The sequence below is a fragment of the Peromyscus eremicus genome, chromosome 12 (genome assembly GCF_949786415.1).
Source record: "Peromyscus eremicus chromosome 12, PerEre_H2_v1, whole genome shotgun sequence".
Taxonomy (NCBI): domain Eukaryota; kingdom Metazoa; phylum Chordata; class Mammalia; order Rodentia; family Cricetidae; genus Peromyscus; species Peromyscus eremicus.
This window is the reverse complement of record NC_081428.1, coordinates 48,484,645-48,507,267: the sequence shown is the minus strand read 5'-3', so window position 1 is coordinate 48,507,267 and position 22,623 is coordinate 48,484,645. Positions and strand designations below refer to the sequence as shown.

At 41.3% G+C, this 22,623-nt stretch overlaps 1 protein-coding gene across 1 annotated transcript in view; it reads right to left on the bottom strand.

Annotated features, from left to right (window-relative positions):
• Nucleotides 1-1,253: 1,253 nt before the first annotated feature.
• Nectin3 (nectin cell adhesion molecule 3) overlaps nt 1,254-22,623 on the bottom strand; it is a 110,847-nt gene continuing 89,477 nt past the window's right edge. Inside the window, exons 8-9 of the mRNA XM_059277123.1 lie at nt 3,520-3,582; nt 1,254-2,702 (exon numbers count right to left, since the gene is read on the bottom strand). Of these exons, the coding sequence (XP_059133106.1) occupies nt 2,526-2,702; nt 3,520-3,582 (240 nt within the window). The 3' untranslated portion in view covers nt 1,254-2,525. The remainder of the gene's footprint in view (nt 2,703-3,519; nt 3,583-22,623) is intronic.

Here is a 22,623-nt window from a genome sequence, read left to right as displayed (position 1 = left end):
GTGGAAGCAGTGCATGGAAAAATGCCATACGAATTTACTTCTCAGTGAACTTTAACAAAACAGGGAGAGCATGGCCAGCTGTGACTATGTCCCTCAACCTCACGTACTGACCTTTAGAGTCTAACTTCCAAATTTAAACGGCACCATCAAGTAGTCTAGGCTCCAAATTCAGGGATCAGCAGACTAATTTTAGATGGCATTTTTTTGGTTGAGGGGACTGGTTAATCAACCCCCTTTAAACCTGTTCAGTATTTGGCTTTCTTTTCTTTTTTATTTTTCTTTTTAAATAGAGAACAGGCAGGAGACACTAGAATAAACTATTATGAAGCTTATGTGACCCCTGTCTGGGGCCAACAACTATCAAATATAGCAGTTTGTCTAGGAAATTCCTTAGCTGACAGAAAGGCACAGATGACAGTGAACTGGCTGGCTGCATGAGAATACCCACACCCTAAAATAACTTTTTCCTAACAATCCTAAGAATCGTTGAAAGGTAGACAGTGGGTTCCTCCCGGGAGGGTGCTAAGCAGAGGACAAAAGGCTTCCACATCATTTTCTCTGGCACAAAGGAGGACATCGCTCCCTCCCCCTGGGTCCACTGTGTGCTTTTGTGAAGACAACTCTGTGACCTGCCACCCAGCAGGACTCTAGCAACTCTCCTTAGTGTTAAGATATTTAAAGCCTTCTAAAGGAGGGGTGCTCTACAATCTAATGGGCTAACAGGGCTAATGAAATGCTTCACTGCCAAAGAAAACTCTTAGTACTACACCATCTGACTACTGGAGGACAGTCACAAGGAACCCTGTAGCTGTAGTTACACTGACTTCCTAATGGTGTTCTGAGCGATGAAGCTGACCATAATCTCTGCTATAAAGGCAGTAAACTAAACCCAGAGTAGCACAGTGATGGAGCAGAGAAGACCAGTGGAACTCTAGGTGCTTTGGAGCCGTGACCACTAAAAGCACTAATCCTAAACAAAGATTTAAGATGGAATTTGAGTATTCTTACTCCTAGAACTGCTGACAATGGGCAGTGGGTTGGTGTGTATATTACTAGAGCAGAAGCACTGTTATGGCTTATCTCACAAAGCCTGAAAAACAACAAAAAGCTATGGAGAACCAAGGCCGAGTGTGGCATGAATAAAGTATCTTTGGCATTTCACTATAAATCTACTAATGTTCTCATTTCCTCTTGTAGTTTAGGATGGAAATGTATACTATTTATTTTGATGTTGATACCAGTCTTTCTTAATATTAACACGTACATAGTATTTTATTTTTTAATGCCTGTGACATGCTCTGATCATCCAGGATACACAGTAAAGCGACATTATCCTTAAGATGTGCCCATGATCCTTTGGCCTTTACGTTTCTTTCTGTGACCACTGTCAGTCTCAGTGATAGACAGCTGGCAGAGGGAGACGACAGGACTCCGGGCAGACATGAACAGGTATAACAGCATCGCGGTGTAGCCATTTACCTAGGCAGAGAGGCTACTGTCTTATTCACTTTGTATGATCTCTAGAGGCTTGTTCACCAGGTGATGTGGGGAGGAGGAATAGAGAACATGCAGATTTAGCAAACACGTCATATTGAAGTAGCTTTACAAAAACAGTTTTTCAGTTTTCCACCTGGCTTTTAAGAGTGGGAGTTATTGCAGGGTGACCTTCAGCAGGCTTTCTGTTTGTTTCTTGAGGTAGATAAGACATGGAAGAAAAGGAAAGAGTGCAGAGGAGGAGCTAGCTGAAGCCTGTGTGGAGGGAGACTGGTGGGAAAGGTGAGCTTGTCAGGTCAGAGGAAAAGAGCGAGACTAACAGGACTGTAGCCCATTTCCGCAGGGATTTTAGGATTAGTAGGTGGGAAAACAGGCGCAGCTCCAAGGACAAGGGAGAAGACTCTGTAGCACAGCTAGTCACGAGGGGACAGAAGGCAGAGGGCCCTGTGGAGCCCCTGGGGCCCATGGCCAGGAAGGACACTTAGCACTAATACTGCTTCACCAGCACCCAGAGGCTTGGAGGCTCTCACTGCTTTTGTTATATTGTTTGGAGAGAGGAGAGCCCGCCTCTTCCCTCGGCCTCTGGACACAGCTATTGTAATCGTACTGAGATGCTAGGGAAATCGAAATCCCAGCTTAATAATTAGTGAGCTGGATTTGGAGCTCGGTTTCCCACCTGTTTAAATTACAGCCGAGCACTGCCTGAGACCCGAGCAGAGTGGCGGCCAGCAGCTGGGGCCTTTCCCTGCAGTCATCACAGGCAGATGCCGTGATTTCAAAAGAACACGCCATTGTAGGCCAAGTGTTAGTAGTTAAACACTAGAGTTACAGAGATGCAAAGCTACAGGCAAGTTCACAAACACAGCTGGCGGTTAAGAAACCCTTAATGAAGTTAAGAAAACCACTATTAGCTCAGAGTCATTCATCAAGAGTTCCGACTCACTCAGCCTGAAACTGTTTAGATGCCTCAGTTTCTCTCTCAAGTCTAAGAATAAACATTTGTTAGAACACCCATTACAACAAGAGGAAAATCACACATAATGTTCTCGTGGGTTGATGTAGAGTCTCTCGGGGTTGCTTGAGTGATGTTTGTGGGGGCTTCGGTCTTGGTAACACATCTGGTTGTAGAGGGGGTACATCTCCTGAGCTCCATCCTCTTGTACTGTGTTCTCATCTTCATAGTCAAATCTCCTGCTATTTAGTCCATTCTAAAAATTCAAACATTGCTTATATTAGCAGAGAAACTGTTTACATTCTTCTAGCACACTGGCAAAAACAAGCAAAAGTTAAATTCATTAAAGTTCATGTCCCTAGTTCACGACCCCACAAGGAACTAGATAGCAAGGCAAAGTTCAACAACTCACCATGTTCCAGTCATTTGGTGCCAACCATACCCGAGTAAGAGGAGTGGTGACTTTTAACTATAAATTCCAACTAATGGGGCTGTGAGCTGTTTTAGGTTTTGAAATTTGGAATTGGTACCCATCAAGGTCAGCTAAAGAAGGGCATGGTTGTGAACTTCAGGAACATCTCAAAAAGGGTTCCAAGTTCAGAAGGAATGTATGAGATAGTCAGAGAATTAAATCAAACAAAACAAAAATAAACATCAAGATTCAGCATTGGGGGATTAGGGAACAGACACAGCAAAATGAACTAGCATTTGACCATATGCTTGATCAAAGGGAGACTTAAAAACGCTGCCCCAGACAGCCTCTCCTCTCGACCTTCCTTCTTACTTGACCTTGAGCCACAGCTGACACTTACTGTGGAATGAACTCCCTCTGATGTTCTCTGGCATTTCTGACATGGCTCCTTCTTCCTGGGCATTGGTTTCAGATGACTGAAATGCTTCTGGGATTACTCAGAAGTGTTCTTTACATTATTTGCAAGGGTAAGCAAGTTCAAGGACTTTATCAAGTCATGTATAGACATGTAAACAGGGAGCAATGGCTAAAATGAACTTTTATGGATATCCGACGAGACTTTCAAATGTACCTGGGGGGATACAACATGAGCGTTACTTACAGAGGACTGAAGACCACCAGCGCCTTTCTCTTTGAACTGAGTCTGCAAAGGCAAGTGTTCAGTCTGGAAGACAGTAAAAGATATACAATGTAAAGTATATCAACCATCAACCAATACCTGGGCGACTCCTGTGTTCAAGGAGCCAACCAGGTCTTGCTAAACGTCTACCAATGAAGCAAAATATCCTCCAGGAGGATGGAAAAAACAACAGCTACATACTCCCTTTCTCCTCACCCCTTCTCCTCTGGCTCCTGGCTTCTTCAGAGAGAAACTATCCAGAGCATCTGATGCACAAGAGCTTGAGCAAATTGACTATATGACTTGAGAGTTTTAGCACTATAGCTCTTCTGTCTTTCTCCAGTGGAACAGACTGGTATTTTGATCAGGTAAGAGTGGGCTGAACTGGCAATAAGCTTTTATCTGTGGCCATCCATGTGGCCATTCTTTTCTTCCTGCTTCCTTCCTCGTGGGTTATAAAGGGATTCATCACTTTGAATGTAACCTCAGCTGCAAAAGATCTTTCTCAGCCCCCTCTGCCTGCTACGTTAGGCCCCCATTCAAGTGTCACAGCATTTGTAAAGCCCTGTAACACCCTCAGGTGGAGGCAGCCATCAGAGCATATAATAGCAGCCTCCTATGGGAGACCTTGAGTGCTGGAAGGAGTCTTGTAAGCATTTTCTTATCTAACCCTTATAAGTAATTCTATAAAGCTGGTCTCCATTGGGAACTGAAGCTGGGGTCAAGGAGATCACCACACTTGTGTTAAAGATACTATAAAGCCAATGACTTAACTTTATGACCAGGAGAGTTAAACTGTTTTAGACCAAAGTCAAATTATCTTCCTCTACTTTTAGTCACTTTGGAAGCCATTCAGTGCTCACCCCTACTGACTTAACATCCTGGAAACTATCAAAACCTTTAAAATGTATTCTTAGCAGACCACTAGCTTCCCCTAACCCAAGGGCTAAGGACTGTCATCAAGTAGCATCTAAAACCACATACATATGACACCTACCCATGCATCTGGTAAATACTTTGATTTACAACTTCCTTCTATAACCAATAGAATCTCATGTTACTGCCTCCACATTAGAACACAGTGTTCCCTCATGATCAGGCCATGATCACTCATATTTGACTCCAGAATCAACCATCTCTTACTCCTTTTGAAGCAGAAACTGTGTTTTTCTATCAGTGTTACCCTACATGTGACTTAATCCAGGGTTCAGCTTGGTGTCTCATCTCACAGATGGTTAGTAGACTGCTACTCAAGCATAATTTTGTCAGATTCTAAGTTTTTGAGGCTTATGTCCTGTTTCAGGTGCCATACCTGCATGAGATGTTCTGCAAATACAATGGGAGGAAGATTGATGTCCTGTGTGGCACATCTACCAACATGTCTTTGCTCCTGCTGTCTCTTTGGTCTGGAAGGTTTGCTCCTTAAGCTCTGATAGTTGAAATCCTCTACATATATGGTGGCTTGACTAAAATCACTCTTTTCTTCCATGAAACCTTTTTCTGCCACAGTCAATCCTTTCACTTCTACTTTCTCCACTGTTCTTCTCTGCACATCTCTTAGGCCTCACATCATAGTTTGCCTTATTTTATAATCTTGAACATTTGTAATTTTCAACTCCAACAAAATCCATTTGTTGAAACCTAATCTGTAATGTGATGGTATCAGGAGGTGGGACTTTGGAAGGGATAAGGACATGGGGGTAGGGCTCCCATGAATAGGGTTAGTGTTGCCTTATGTGCTGAAGAGGCTACAGAGTTCTCTTCTAAACTATGAGGTTACAGTGAGATGGCCATATCAGGAAGAGGACTTTCCCTAGATACGAGATGTGCTGGTGCACTAATTTTGGACTTCTCAAGCCCCAGAACTAAGTGAGTATCTGTTAGTCATGTGCTTCCTAATTTATGGCTTGTTTTTATTGCATCTCAAACAGATCAGACAGTCTTCGTTCATCCCTATATTACAGCCTATCTTCTGTAATAACAAGTCAATAGTTAATTACCTGGTTGGAATCTAAACTCTCATTGGTCTTGGTCTCCTGTGTCAAGGTTATCCATATTATAAATTATCTGTGATAATCCACACCCCCTTAATGCCATCTGCAACATGATGATGACATTAACAGCTGACATTAACAATACAATACATACTGGTTACAAACCACAGGTAGGTCAGCTTAATGGACCTGTGGTCAGTCATGCAGAGTCCTTGGAATTCAATACTCTGCAGTTGTCATATTTGATTTCTTAATTTTACAATGAATTTATATCTTGTAAGTGGCTCAAGAAGGCAAAGCAGCATGCTTATGGATGAGGAACCCCAGGTCCTCGCATCCTGCCTTCTGGTGCTTGGCTTTAGTTGGCTCTTGGATATCATTCTCCTCTCCTAGAGCCCGGGGTCTCACCTACTATCCCATCCAGTAATGTCATTGGCTTCTACCCTAAAAGAGGACAGAGTGCTGGCTTAGGGAAAGCTAGGGTCAGAAGTGTGTGCCCTTCCAGTACCACACAAGTTGGCAGGTCCCAGAGGCCATGTCCCAGCAAAGGCAAGCCTCTTACTCATCCCTAGGTACTCATCATGGTACCTAGAATCACCACCTCAATGCTCACTTTTGCTAGGCCTCACAAATTCTTTTCTTGTTCATGGTCCAAGGAGAACAGACTTGAAAACTAATACCTTAAAGTAAAATTAGTATTTTCTTTAGCTTCTTTGCTTTTTAGAGGATGCCTGTGCTTGTTTTTTATCCATTTTATACAAATATTAAAAAAATTGTTCTGTGTCACTCAGAACAAAGTATAACTTGATAAGACAGAGAAGATAACAGATGCACAGAAAAGGCAGGCATAGATCTTCTAAATCACTTGTCTTTATAAAAGACATCTTATTTATAACTTCATTTGTTCTTCCTCCAGTATCTTCTATGTTATAACAAAACCTAAACCTATTTGTGTTTATCTTTAGAAAAAAAGTCAGTAAAAGGCATCACAATCTACTGTGCCTTTTATCAACATCATGAACCTCTGGCAAAGTCCTCCCATAGTCTGCCTACATGGTCTTCTTAAGCAGTCCCACCTGTCTAATAGTCTGAGTCAATTTCTACATCTAATACTGTCAGAGAAGGAAAAAGGAACTTAAGTGATGGACGAAGCTGTTCCATCTTCTAGAAGGGTATAGAATCTACCAAAGGAAGGGCAACCAGCAATGTTTGGAGGTTGTTGCTCTTTTAAAAGAGCCTAATCATGGGAAAATGAGAAAAGAAAAGAGAGTAAGGAAATCTTTATTACAACTCTGCTAACCCTGAAGGAAGATGCCCACCAACACATTCTTCCCTGCTCCTTCTACTGGGGACAGTCTGGAATGAAGAACCACCATCCACCCTGAAGGACAGGCACATTCTAGGAACACAATATGGCTGCAAGGGTTTAAGGAGAGATGTGCTGTGAAGACATGCTGTTCCAATTTACTCTACAAAATTCCAGATAGTAACTTTAACATGGCCAGAAAACACATTATCACCTCCATCTTCCCAACCTGCTTGTAAGCCTCTCCTCTGTGTCAATGCAACATAGGAATGACTTCCTGGAAGCCAAAGACAGGGGATCATAAGCAACAATATCCACATTATACTTGCCAGGGCTAGGGAACTGCAGAAGCTAAAATCTACTTGCTTCAATACAAAGATGTCCAAGAACCACTTGCTTTACGATTAGTACAGAACTGCTCCCTTTTCCTATGCTAGGAGATAGGAAATTAGCCAAACCCTTGACAACACAGACCTGAACAAGAAACGAAGTGCCTCAACTCTATCAACCCACATTTGAAATGTTCATCATCAAATCACTATACCTCAAGGACCCATAAGTCTGCAATGCTGAATACACCAATTTAGCTCTTAAATTAACAAACTGATTTTCATGGGTCAGTGTTATGCTTATCTAAAAGTTGAGTGGGAAGTACAGTTTCCATATACCTCTCCTGTCCCCTTCATATGCACATATAAACCCCACCTTCAGAGTAACTTCCAGCCTCACTGAGGCTCATTTGTCACAAATGGTGACTCTTGTACACACTCTCATTTTCGGAAGTTCAAAACTTATATTTGAATTGACTCTTGGCAGTGCACCTTATTTGGTTGCTAACAAGAGTCTAATGCTATGGCTGTGTCATCCTACCATCACATAGAGAATAGTTTCATTGTCACCCAAACCCCCTGTGCTGGGCCAATCAAGACAGTTGTGAGCCACTATGTGGGTGCTGGGCATTAAACCCATGTCCTCAGTGCTCTGTGGGATACCCTCTCCCACTTTTACCCCAAGATACTCTTGAGGAGGGAGAAGTGAGAAATATTTAGATAGAAGAATAGAGGGGAGAGAAACAGACAGAAACACAGGATAGCTTGGGAGAGCCTAGATCCTTATCCACTGGCCCCTTCTGTCTCTTCTAAAGGGCTTTTTAAAAAAAGGAATGCCAAGGGATGGAACAAAAGACCTCCCCCTAGCACAGCCATGTGCAGACCTTTTCAAACACCTGGTAACCATGCACATGGTCAAGTCATCCTCCGATGCCGCTCTGCTGGGTAAAGCAAGCTCAGCTCTCACTAGGATCTTTGTGGCCTCCACAGTGCTCTCATTGAGCTACCTCTCCAGTCCCAACAGTGTCTTTACAAAAACATACTCCTGTCTTTTCAAGCCTTTTCCTATCATGCTCTCTCTAGCTGCTAGCCACTGCCACCTACCTTTCCAGGGATTTTCTGAGAGAATCCAGAACTGCCGCTGCTACCATCCCATTGGCTATGATCACATCAGTCTTCTGAGGACTGGACACCTAGATCAGTGTTCTGGTTTCTGCCCGACCCATCATTTTAGTTACCTTGAAGCTAAACATATCCTCATCTTGCTTTCGGGTCTTTCTTTCCATTCCAGAAGAAATTCCCATGCCTGTGAGAACTTCTGGCCCACTTTCAGATCTAGGCTCTGCAGCATGCTTGCTTCTCTTGCTACCCATTTCCTTCAGCTTTTCTCTGCCGTGACAAATACCTGACAGCAACAGCTTGAAAGGAGGAGAGATTGATTTTGGCTTATAGTGCAGTCCATGGTTGCCTGGATCGGTTGGTTTGGACTTGCACAAGGCAGAATATTATGCTTTTGTGAGTGTGTGTCAGAGCAGGATTCTTACACCATGGCAGCCAAAAAGGAGCTCAGCCCCAGCGACACATTTTCTCCAATCAGCCCCATCTTCTACTTTCTAGCATGACTCAATACTGCTATCAAGTTATGATGCTACCAGTGAAAGAATTAATTAATCAATCAATCAATTAATTAATTGGCCTAATAATCCACTGGTCCCCTAACAACTGGGTCTACTATCCGGTGACTGAGCTTTGAGCACATGAGCCTTTCTGAGGGATACTTCATCTCCAAATCATCATTTCATTGACTCTTCTATTCAACTTATAATCTGTTTAAGTTTCTCCCACCTTAAAAGAGAAAGGCAAATTCAATGTCCTTAAAATTTTCAGACATAACATTTCAAAAACCTCAGCTGAATGAGATACCATGGACTTGGCCCTTCCTCCTGAAAGATCATCCAGTTCCCAAGGCTGCAAGTGAAGACAGGCAGATTCACCCTTAGTGGGTAGCTCTTCTGTCCTCCACAGCTGCCTTTCCAGTGCCAGCATTTGTTCAGCTTCTGTCACATCCCTGGGTAACTTTCTACCTCCACTAATAGCACATCAGACATAACTACATATTTTAATGCACACTCATAATCTTTTATGAAAGAGTATAGATTATATGAAGAAATCATGAGTAATGAACATATGACTTAATTATATTGATTTTGTATGAAATCTTGTTGTCTTTTAGACAAATAGAACAAATTGCTATCTACTGCCCTCTATGTCTTTCAAGATGACATATTTTATAGTGTTCTCTCCTTTTCAGTCCTGGAGTTTTCTGTTATCCCTCAAGTTCACTGCTGACCACAGAAACCATGCCTCCTTTTTCTTCTCTGATCAGTTCCAGGTTAATACCTATGATATACTGTAAATTTACTTTTCACTGGACTTCCCCAAAACAGACAATTCTGGGGGCACAGAAAACCTAGCTATTTTTTTCTGAGCTGGATGCTTGCTCCAGAACTCTTCTGGCTTGCTCTCCACAGGTTGCCACATGTCTGCTAGCATCTTGTTTCCTCTCTTTATGTCAAGACAGTGCAAAGGACTTCAACTCTATTGATATAGCTTGTCCTAATACTTTTTCTATAGTCTGAAGCGTGAGTCTCCAGTTATGATGGTTTATGGTATGAAGTCCACAGAACACAAGTTTCAAACACTGGACATCAAGTCCACGGAACGAGAGTTTCAAACACTGGAGAATTGTGTTGCACAGAGCTGAAATCCCAGAAAGCAAGCAAGCACACACGCGATGATCCTTTAATAGCCATGGAATTTTCTGTCAGCTTCAGGAGAGACTATTGAAGATGATCACGGTGTCTTGCTGAACTCACATGGAAGAGTTCCACTTTTAGGTAAGATGAAGTGTCTAGAATCTGGAGAAGGGAACTGAAAATGAGACTCAGCTAGAAAAAGTTCAGCTACTGGCACAGGAAGGGAGTTCATTTGGCTCAATTCTAGTGTGAGCATGCGTGGAATAGACAATGAATGAATACCAGAGAAGGAGATATTAGTAGGAAACTATAATTGTAACCACTTCCAGAGCCTGATTAAAACTGAAAGATGCTAAATTTCCAACCAGCTGAAGTAGGAAAGTGCCCCCTCAACATGATACTGAATCACTTCATTTTTGGTTACTACCTCAAGAGAAGAGATTTACTTTGGCTCGCTGTCCTGTGAGTGTGAGTGAGGGGCTGTATCCAATGTTGGACTTCTTGCTGGCAGAGTCCTGAGGTAACCCAGGGAAGAGACAAGGAGTGCACACATGGGCATGTCTGGTTTCCCTCATCCTATAAAGCCACCTGTAAAGGACTTAGTTATGGGGATCCTTTTAATGGTCTCATCTAACCCTAATCACCTCTCAAAAGCCGCCTCTAGAGCTGCACTAAGTTTCCACTCTCTCCATACAGTGAGGATTACACTGCAGCAGAGGAAGCCTTGGCAGATATGGAACACATACCCAGAACACCGCAGAGACAAGACCAGTCATCCCTAGGGGTAAGGACAGGCCTCTAGAACAACCCCCAAAACTGAACCTAGGCTTCTGGAGGATGACGATGATTTTTAAGTTAACACTGCTACAAACTAACCCAATTCTTACTAAGGAATAATATTAAAATTAAGTAAACTGATGTCACATTTACAATGTCCAGGGCCTAATTAATATCTAATGACCATAAATAAAGTAGAGAAAGTAAATCAACAGAAATAAGCTGGAAATGATAGATAGAGTACAGTTTGCTGGCCAACACTTTAACATATCCATCATAAGCCAGACATGGTGGCACACACTTATAATTCCAGCACCTGAGATGTCAGAGCGAGAAGAGTATTAGTTCCATGGTAGCCAGTGAAACCTATCTCAAAAATAAAAAAAAAATGGCTATTATAAATATGCTTAAAGTAAGAAAATGTGAGTAATAATAATGATAAAAAAGAATCAAAGAGAGCTTCAACAGCTAAAAAGGAAAAAAAAGAAAAAAATTACAACCTAAAACGGTAAGTCTCTCTGGATGTCCTCACAGCAGATTAGACATGGTTCAAGAAAAGTGAATATATACATACATGTAAAACTATCAATGCAAACAACAGAGTGGAATGAGAATTAGCAGAATTTTTGAGTTTTGGTGAAAAATACAAATCTGTATTTCTGAAAGGTCAATGCATTCTAAGAAGAATTAAAATATGTAATGCCACCCAAACCTATTTCAAAATCAAACTGCTAAAACTCAATATTAAAGACATAATCAAAGATACAGCTAGAAGAAAAAAATGAGATGTAAGATATGCAAAAAAAGGCAAGAAGTATCTGTTGCTTTTTATCAGCAATAATGGAAAATATGGGGGACAAAAGACAATGTAAATACAGTTTTAATGCATGTGATGAAAACAATTAAGCTGAATATCATTTGTGATCCCTAGAGAAATGTTAAATAAAGACAGTGACATGAGGACATTTCCAGACAAAGGAAGGCTGAGACATTTTGTGCTCAGAACATCTGTATTGTTAGAGTGTTACAGAAGGATTCTCCAGGTCCAAGAAAACTGACTCCAATCATAACTTTAACATTAAAAAAATATATTATGGTTTAAGAAAAGCACAGTAAGAATGGATTATCAAGTTTATAACACACGAAAAACAAACCAAATTAAGGGAACAGAGAGGCAGAAGTAAATGTTAAGTAGAGCATGGAAGGGGTCCTCTTTTTTTGTCAACTTGACACAATCTAGTGTTATCTAAAAAGACGGAACCATATTTGAGAAAATGCCACCATAAGACTGGCGTATAGGCAAGCCTGTGGGGTATTTTCTTAATTAGTGATTGGTGTGAGAAGGTCCAGTCCACTGCGGGCAGAGCCAGTGGTAGTCCTGGGTGCAATAAGAAAGTTGGTTGAGCAAGCCATGAGGACCAAACCAGTAAGCAGCATTCCTCCATGGACTCTGCTTCAGTTTCTGTCTCCAGGTTCCTGCCTTGACTTCCTGCCCCACCTTCCCTCAGTGATGGAGTGTGCCCTGAGAACTGTAAGCTGAACTACACCCTTTCCTCCCCAAGACGCTTTTAGTCATGGTGTTTATCACAGGAAGAGAAACCCTAACTAGGAGAGTAAGTTAAAAAATGAGCTTGCTGAATGCTTGAGAAATCACAAAAATAGTAAAAATTAAAAGTATAACTAATAATTCAACAGAGAAGTTAATACCAAATGACTCATCTAGTTGGGAGAAGGCAGGGAAATGATGAGGGGTAAAGAATCAACAGAACAAATAAGATGGCCAAGTTAAACCTAACTGTGGGAGTCAGAACGGCATACACATAATGATAAAAGGCAAGAATTTTTAGAATGAGCGCACTCATCCACCTGCACATTACTTATATAAAATTCATCTGAGATACAAAGAGATGAAAAGCAGAAGGAAGCAGTGTGTGTGGCCTCCCACCTGCAATCCTAGCATTTGAAAAGCTGAGGTAGGATTGCTACAAATTCAAGGCCAGCCTTGGGTACAAGTTGAGACCTTGCTTCAACCCTTTCCCCTCTCCCCCTCACAAAACAAAAGGAAGGAAAAGCCATACCATGAAAACACAAGCCGTTAGAAAAGCATTAGAAACATTTAAAAGCTGAGTGGCCATACTAATATCAGTCCAAATGATTTCAGGAGAAGGAAAATTACTAGAAATAAAGGAGAACTTTCACAGATGCAGGAAAGATCAGTGTTTCAGGGAAATAAATGCTGCTTCTCTCGGAGGCCAGTGTTTATTAAACAAGAAGCTGAGTGCCAGCGGTACAGGTTGTTAGTCAGAGAGGCCCCGAGCCTCAAAATGAGCTACTGCCATTTCTGTTGGTTGTACATTAAAACTGGATCGTAAGACCCTGTTGCTGAAGACTCTACATATGTTGGTCACAGAACATGGAAAAATCAAGCTGGAACTGACCTGGAAGCTTACCTTCTTCTACTGGCTTGCTTTCATGGTGTTGGAAGATTCACTCTACAGGAGGGAACTCATGTCTGGTTCTGTAAACCCGGTTAAGAGCCTGTGGCTTGGGAGGTCACAGGCACAGGAGAGAGCCTTCTACTGCTTTGCTAAATGGACATAGTATCAACCTGCCTTCTAAACACTTCTTATTCATAGATGAGTACAGCTCTCAGCCTTCTTCAGAGAAGCTTCTTTTTGCAGTGTACAGTGGTTAATACAGAGCCTCACAGCTAGTCAACGTGCAGAGAAATAGTGACTGTGCAGTGCTCAGCACCAAAGGGAACATCTGTGTCACCTCTGCCCCCATTCCCAAGGCTCGGGGAACATCACGGAAAAGGGGGCAGAAAGAATCCAAGAGCCAGAGTTTGGGGAAGACTGCTGCAAAAGTGTCTTCTGGGAAGGCCATGACCGATACGCATTAACTTACTATAGCTTTGACTACCAGCCCCAAGACTGGGCCCCTCCACATTTCATATGTAAGTGGGGAAGACTCATGAGGCCTCACTTCCAGTAGAGGTAGGTTCTCCCTTAGGCCTAGGACCTCCCCAGCCACAGGTTCAGCCAGGTTTACAGTACCAGGCAGGCACGAGTTCCTTCCTGTGGAGTGAACCCTCTGGCACTGTGAAAGCAGGCCAGTAGAGAGCAAGAGTAGGAGGACTCATGAGGACCGACCACTGTGGGACTATTGACGTGTAAGAGTGGCTGGAGGATGGGGGGTCACTTTCTTCAGTGGTTAGTCACTGATGAATTTACTTGTGCTTCAGTGAAAGCCCTCCCACCCACATTCATGTGGGCAACCCTGTTTAAACTCTGAGTCACACATACATTAAGAGAGACATGGAAGCAGGAGGGAGGCTTGTTGAGAAGAAGTGTTTCAGCACCAAAAAAGGAGTGGGGGTGAAAAGGACTGAAATTTATTATATACATGTATGAAACTGTCAGGTAATAATAAAAAGGCCCATGGTATAAAGAGGAGACAGCAAAGCAATCAATCCTCAGTGTCTGTGTACCCAATAGAATTACAAAATCCATGAATAGCTGACAGAGCTAAAAGGAGACACAGACACACTCGAATACACAGCTGGAACAAGCACTCCTATCAACTGAACATCTGTATGTGTCTAAAAGACTTGACCAACTCTAGCAACCACCTTGACCTAAGTGACGTCTGTAGAGGACTACAATCCACCACACACAATGACATTTACATCAGTGTTGTAAGACACATCATCTGTCGGGGCTTCAAGTCTCAACATGGAGGAACTAAGATTCTATAGTCATTTTTACAGCCATTAATTCTCACTGGAGATATGTATGCACATATCACTAAAGAACTGACGGGAGGTGAATAATGAAATACTTGAACAATTTCACAATGTTTATAGATTTAAAAACATACTTCTAGCCAGGTGTTGTGGTGGCCCACAAGGGCTTCCTAGTAAGACCTAACAAAGTTGCTTTACCCAGCAGGGCTGCATAATGAGATTATTTGGCCAGGGGCATGTTTACCAGGTGTTTGGAAGGGCACTTGGCTGTATGGTGTGCTTTGATCTTGCAAGGGGGAAGTTTTTTGCCTCTCCCCTTGGCATATTATAAAAAGTCCTTTTGAATAAAGCTCTGGGTGACTGGGTATTGACCCAGGGCCCTCCTGAAGCTATTCTGTGTCTCTGATTCTTATCATCTCTTTCTACCTAATATTTCCTCATTCCTCTCTCCTCTACCCAAGAACGCTTTGAAAGGTGAGAGGTCAGAACTGGACTGGACTCTGACAGACTCCCACAAGTTGTGGTGGTCATGCCTTTAATCCCAGCACTTGAGAGGCAGATGCAAGCGGATCTCTGTGAGTGCGAGGCCAGCCTGGTCTACAAATTGAGTTCCAGGACAGCCAGTGCTACACAGAGAAACCCTGTCTCGAAGAAACAAAACAAAAAACCAAACCAAATAAAACTACAAGGACAAAAACCATACTTCTAAATAATTCATTGATTAAAGAAGAAAACAATAAGGAGACTAGAAAACACTGCAACCCCACCCCGTTTGTATGTGGTGTGTGTGTGTGTGTGTGTGTGTGTGTGTGTGTGTGTGTGTGTGTGTGTTTACACATTTATTTGCTGAGGTGAATATTTGGAGGCTGGAAGACAACCTTGAGTATCATCCTCAGAGACACTGTCCACATTCTTTTTGACAAAGTTGCTAACTGGCCTGAAGCTCATCTATCAGGTCAGCGTGGCTGGCCAGGGAGCCTCAGGATCCACCTGTCTCCCCCTCCCCAGCACTGGGATTACAAGGGCATACCACCATATTTAACATTTTTCATCAGAATCTGGGAATCAAAGGTAAGTCTTTGCACTTGTAAAGTTACCAACTGAGCCAGTTCCCAGCCTGATATTCTGAACTGAATGTAATAACACTGTCAAACTGTGTGGAATTTCAAACACAGAACTGCTTGTACTTTAAGTGTTCATACTAAAACATTTCCACTTCAAGTGCTTATACTAGACAATTCGTAGAAAAACATCTTAATCATCTAAAGTCTTTCTTTAAGGAACAATAACAACAACAAAAGATCAAATTAAACCTAAGGGAAGAAGGAATGAAGCAGCAATAATGGGAAATCAGTAAGAATGAACAAACAGAGAATTTATGAAACCATAAACTGCCTCTTTGAAAAATTAGAAAAATTAGAAACTCTCTGAAAAAAAAAAACAACCAAACAAAACCCCAGCAAACATAAAGACATTTGAAAATGAAAACAATTGGCATTTCTGTACTCATCCCACATAAATTAATAGGATAAAATGTTATAAATAAGCAATTCTCAACCTGTGAATGGCAAACCCCAAAGGGGTTGCATGTATCATTCATCCTATGTATCAGATATTGATATTATGGTTCATAACAGTATCAAAATTACAGTTATGAAGTAGCAAAGAAATAATTTTATGGTTGAAGGTCACCACAATATGAGGAACTGTATTAAAAGGTCACAGCAGTAAGAAGGGAGAACCACTGTTATAAACAATTTGATGCTAGTATTTCAACAACCTAGATGAAATGACTAATGTCTTCAAGATACAAAAGAAATTCTTTACATAAGGACAGCTAACACAAGTCTGAACTCCTTCAGCAAATGGGGAGAAAGAAGACACGCTGAATCCTCTTGTGAAATTGGCATCACTTGGGTTCCAAAGACAACATAAGAAAATCAGACAACATAAGAAAATCGGCTAATGGATTTTATCCACAGTTTATTCTCAAACTTTCAACTCTCAGACTTGAAACCAAAGCAGTCCTCAACAATTATGTGAATTTAAAAGTTTGTGAATATATATATATATATATACATATACATACACACACACATGCACGCACACGCGCACACACACACACATGCACTACTCAGCAATGAGATATATATTCATTCAATATGAATGAATCTCAAAACATCATGTTGACCAAGAGTATTGAATATAAAAGAGCACACTGACTCCTTTCATGTGTGGGTCTTGACAAAAGACAGACCTAATGTACTGCAAGAGCAAGCACATCAGTGCTTGCTGGAGATAGAAGGTACATGTGTGAAAGGTGGTGGTGAGGATGAACATTATGTGAGAAATGTTTCAGGTCACTGAAAAGGTCTTGGCTGGGGAAGGGGCTATAGAATGCATGTATCTGGCAATGTTTATCAAAGTTTATACCTAAAATGCAGCATTGTTACATAAGTTTTACTTCAATGAAGCTGATGTTTTAAATCTGTATTCTATTTTATCATAGTTACCCATTTAGGAGGAACTCAAGTGAAGAGATGAAGTAGACTGGGAAGTTATTCTGGCATCTGCCACAATAAAGCAAATTCTCAGTCATAACCTTGTCTCTGATGCAGAAACTTTTCTGTTAATATAACTGAATGTGCATTTGTGTTTTAATGACTGAGTTGCTAATCTTTGCAGATGGTTTCTCTATGCTAATAGAGAAATACATAAAGACTAGCTATCATACATAATTCATAATGTACAGACTCTTCAAAACATGATATTCTCCTGCCTTAAGTTCCTCTCTGAAAGAAAACAAAACCTAGCTGGGTGTGAAGAATATCTATAATCTCAGCTACTTGGGAAACTGAGGCAGGAGAATGATTTGAACTGAGGAATCAAGGCCAGCCTGTACATTACAGGGAGGCCCTGCCTCAAGCCAACAAAAGTCTCAAAGAAAACTGCTGGCCAAAGGTTCCCTTTCCCTGCCTTTAGTTGTTACTTGAGAAGCTGATCATCCTGCAAGAGCGATATCCATAAAGATGGGGTTCTAATTAAGCAGCATTCACATTAATCCGGTACCTGTTCTACAAGGTAGGTAATCGTTACGCTTTCATGACAATTACCCAAATGGGAACTTATCACAGACTGTCTCTTCATATTCCAATAGACCCTCAGCACCTTAGGACTGGATGGCATCAACTGACAGCCAGTGCTCATGAATGATAGTAACAGGCCTATGGCAGATGATAAATTGTCCTTTGTTAAGACAGACTGGAATCAAGACCAGAGATATTACTGATAGGACTTATCATTTAATTAACCAGCAAGCTCAGGGACCACTCAATATCCAACTTTTATTTTCAACTTTCCATGTCATTTCTTATAATTACAGAGGTATTTTAGAGATGTAGGGCTTCTGAAAAGTTTATGGAGTATTTTCTGAATGCTTGGAGAGTTGTTGTATTGCTAAGTTTGGACTTTTCCCCTTATCTTATTAAAATTATTTTTTGGTTCTTTGGTATCTGCAGTCAATCATGCTCACCGCCATCCCACATTACACACATTACCTGTGTAAAGTCTGTGTGGACCGGGCTCTCACATACTTGAGATTTCTTTGCATATAGCCCTTCTTTCCAAATGTCGAGTAGTTTAGGTTTACCACTACATACTTTGCAAGAGTTCTCATCTATCAGCACTCTTCATAGTTTTGTAAGAGGCTGGCAGAGGCTCTCTCAAGCTCTACAGGGTTCTGACATGGAACAGGGCTCAATAAAACCTTGAAGAGCTGCTTCTGACACACAGGATCTGTTCTGTGTCCCACGCGTAGTAAGGGATCCCCAGAGATGACCGGGACACTAAATGACAGCTAGTACTAGAAACCTTAAGTTCTGAATTACTTTCTGCAAAGAACAGGGGATATAAAAGGGAAGAAACTCCATAAAAACACGTTCTCAATCCTCGGTATTTTGGAGTATTACTAAAGTAAAAACCAGGAGAGAAGGAGAACACAAAGGCTGGCTCAGTAATGCGCCTGGTAAAAGAGACATCACCAGTCTTGGCTATGGTATATGTACACAGGTAATTTATAAGAAATGCAAAAGATTCTTTCTTTACTCTGGCCCTCTCCAATGCAATTCAAGACTCAAGGTTTCAAATCAAAGTTCCATACACATTTAATGAGTATTTTCCTGAAAACAAACCTATGCCAACAATTATGATCAGATAGGCCTTGGCAAAGAAAATCTAGACGTACATATTCTTTTTGTTTTTTTTTTGTTTGTTTGTTTGTTTTTTGTTTTGGTTTTTCGAGACAGGGTTTCTCTGTGTAGCTTTGCGCCTTTCCTGGGACTCACTTGGTAGCCCAGGCTGGCCTCAAACTCACAGAGATCTGCCTGGCTCTGCCTCCCGAGTGCTGGGATTAAAGGCGTGCGCCACCACCGCCCGGCCCGTAAATATTCTTATTATCGTAGTCAGTATCATCATTGTTCCCATGTTACATATGAAGAAATTGAGGCTTAGAATGACCAAGCAATGTCCACATTTGTAGAGTTAAGATTTAGATTCATTTTGGTGTATGTAATATCAAAATCTGTGTCTTCAACCATCTTATGAAACTGCCTGTCTCAAGAATACCTAGTTTTCCTAAGTTGACTGCAAAAACCAGAACATGAAAGGGGAGATGGCAGACAATCCAAGGAGAGATCCGAAATGCTCAGTCCTTGCCAGTTTCCCACTTCTTCTGGTTCATCTTTATCTGACTGGATAGAAGCTATGGCACTAGTGATGTCACAACACCTACTTGGGCTACGGCTTCTGGAAGGAAGACACAGACAAAGGCTTTTCATGAGCAATCATGAGACTCATCCCAGGGTAAATACAGAGTGGTTATCTACTGTAGGCTAATGCTTCAAAATAACTGGAGTGCATTTTCTCTCTCTTTTGGATTGTTTGCTTATACTACGAAGAGATATAGTTATTGTCTTAAAGTTCAATAACTTTAATTCTCTAACTCAGGATATTACCGATTTTAATGAAACAGTAAAGGAAGAAATGACCTCATGGTAATATTATCAAACACAGGCTTAAGTCATTAGGCTTCTTTTCGAGATAGAAGAGTAGGGACAGCATCACATGCGGTGGCATAGGACTTTTCTGAAGTTATCACAGGACTCTAGGAGCTTTGTTGCTACAAATATCTCATCCAGAAGGAAAGTTGTACTCCTACTTTTCAAGGGTAAATAAATGCACAACTTCTGCTGAGTAGACACTCTGGATTTTAACTTTTAAAGTGAAATTTGATAAGACATATTTTAATGAAATTTCTTATCTTGGGTTATAGTCTCAATCCTTGCATTAAAATACACAAGATAGCAAAAGTTTACTTAAGTTGCAATATGTATGCAAAGCAAGTATCTAATTAAAGTGGACAGATGAGAAAAATAGAAAATTATTTACAAGCAAACTAGTCACCCACATGCAATTCTAAAATGCCCCTCCACCCATGCATCATAACCATTTCTAGGGAACAAAGAGGGTATGCATGCTAGAGACTAGTTCTCACAATCAATACATACCACGTAGTTACATCAGAATGCTGTAAGATTGATGCTCAGAGTTGCTTTGTAGTTTTCCTCATATGCTAATCATATTCTTGATGAAGCATATGCCTCAAGCTATGTCAGAGATGGCTCTATACAGAGCGGTAAAATTCTCTCACCTAAAATAAGGACAGCAATTCCCCTCCAGAGATCATTAATTCATTAATATGAGCCGTCCTGAGCCTCATCTTCAATTGACTATCTAAGTGAGCACACCCATGGATCTGAGTCAACAGGTAGTACACTGAGACCAGATGCCGCTTCCTCACGGTTCCTCCCATTGAAAGGAACCCTGTGCTGGAGGTTAGCTCATGAGCATGAGACAAGTACAAGCAGACAGCAGAGTGACTGGCATGAGAACATCTACACTGGTGGTTCAGGAGAAAAGTCAATCAGGTGAACACCAAGGGGAGGAATTCTTCTGGGGGACATATGCTGCCTAGTAACAATAGGAGGGAGTCAAGCATTCTTCTTATCTTCGGCATGCCCTACAGCATTCATACTTGTTACATAGCGGCACTACTTTATTAGATGTTATTATTGCTGAGGCAAGAAATCCTGCATGCCAAGAATAAATGACAGCTAAAAGCCTTTTCTCTTCATGCATACATAATTCATATGACCAAACAGAGTCGGAGTATTTTACTATTGGCTCCTAAAATAGGCTGCACTGCAAATAAGATCATCTACTTAGTCTGAGACTAGTAAATGCCATTGCAAGATGACAGTCCATTACTTGGGAGGAGAGGACTCAATCATTCTGTTAGGACATAAGCATTTCCATTATTTAACAGAGGACTAAATGTACTTCTGAACAGCAACTCAAAAATGCTTAGTGGAATACTCACTCGGCAATTTAGTGCACCCCACTTCCTGCACAAGCTGGCATAGCCCAAGCCAGCAGATGAGTCTGGTTAGTACTGGCCACACCGGGGAGACCTCATTTGATAATATAGGCACCCTGAAGCAGAAATAGCCTGTGCCTCAGCCCCATGCAAATAGTACAAAAGACAAATGTTGGGGTGTTTGGAAAATCTGGCTTGAAATAGGATATAAATGTTGGCTTTGTTATCTGTGAAAAGCCATGAAAGGGAAGTAGCTTGGAAATTCATAGTTAGTTGCCTACAAAGCCTCACATTGTAACACTCTACTAAGAGTGTTGAAAAGACCTCATGGGCCTGCAATCACCAGGAATTTATTAATCTGATTCATGTGGGTCTTCTTTTTAAATAGTTAACAAAGAAAGTCACTTTGGAAGGAAGCCATATACCAGTGTTCTGTTCTTTCTTTTCCTCATTTATCATAGTACTCTGAACACTGCAAGCCCTTAATAACAGAAACTATTAGGGCCAGATATAATTGATAACTATAAACATGTATATGCAACAATCAAATCAGGGTAATCAGTCTTCCTTTGTATTGAAATCTTCAAACTATTCAATTTTATAGTTATTTTGAGACATGTAATACTTTATATATATATATATATATATATATATGTATATAAAAACTGTAATTCCTCTGTCATTCTGCAGGTGACTAGAACTCATTCTTCTTACCAAACTTTATTTTGGTACCTTCCTTTCAACTACCTGTAATAGACCCACTGTTTTAGATTCTACTTATGAGATTTTAAACCTGTAGTATTTGTCCTTCTGTTTCTGGCTTACTTCTCTTAACATGATATAAGTTAATCCCAGGAGGAAGCTGACCAGTATTAGCAAGGACCCACTGGTGGGAGAGAGGGGTTCACACGGGGAGTGCTGGAGGCCAAAGGCATGTGAAAAAGTACTGACAAATGCAAACTTTTTATTCTATTAAATAAAGGTTTGCAGGGCCAAAGTGTGCATCTGTGTGTCGAAGGATATCAGTGTGCATAACAGAGACATTACTACAAATGAACTTCAGAGTAAGCAGGGTCAAGTTCCATCCAGGAACACAAAGGTGCAGAGGGAGGAGGAGAAATGCCAGGTCAGCTGGAAGAGGGCCTGTTCTGTGGGGCCTGGCTGCTGGGGAAATGACTGGTTTTGAGGAGGGGACAAAGGTGTGAAATCCCTGGGTTATGTTACAGACACTGAAATAACTATGAGGTTAAGAAGGAGGGGTAGAAGGTCTAAGGCTGCCAGGCTCTGAAAGAAAGGAACAAGGCTTTACGGGCCTCGTAGAAAAATCCTGATGAAAAAGATCAGTATGATTACAAGTGAAAGAATGACCCAGCTGCCCACAGCCTGAAACATATCAGAATAGAAAGGGGCCTAAGTGTTAACACATGACAAGCCTCCTCATATGAAGAGGAGGGGTAGACACAGGTCCAGAAATCGACCTTCCTTGTTAATGGAGATGAAGCAGCTTGGACCAAAGAAGAGTGACGGGTCTCTCTTTCCTAAGAGACCCAGAGCTGGTAACACAAAGAGAACCCACTCTACCTGTGTACTAAGGGCATCATAGTTTGCTCTGATCAGTCTTTCCCTCTTCCGCTCCTCCAAAAGAATATGGATGGCATCTGTATGCAAGCTGTTTGGAGTAGAGGAAGAAGAAATAATATTCAATGTGACAGGCTTTGAAAGCTACAAAAATTATCACCTTTCTCT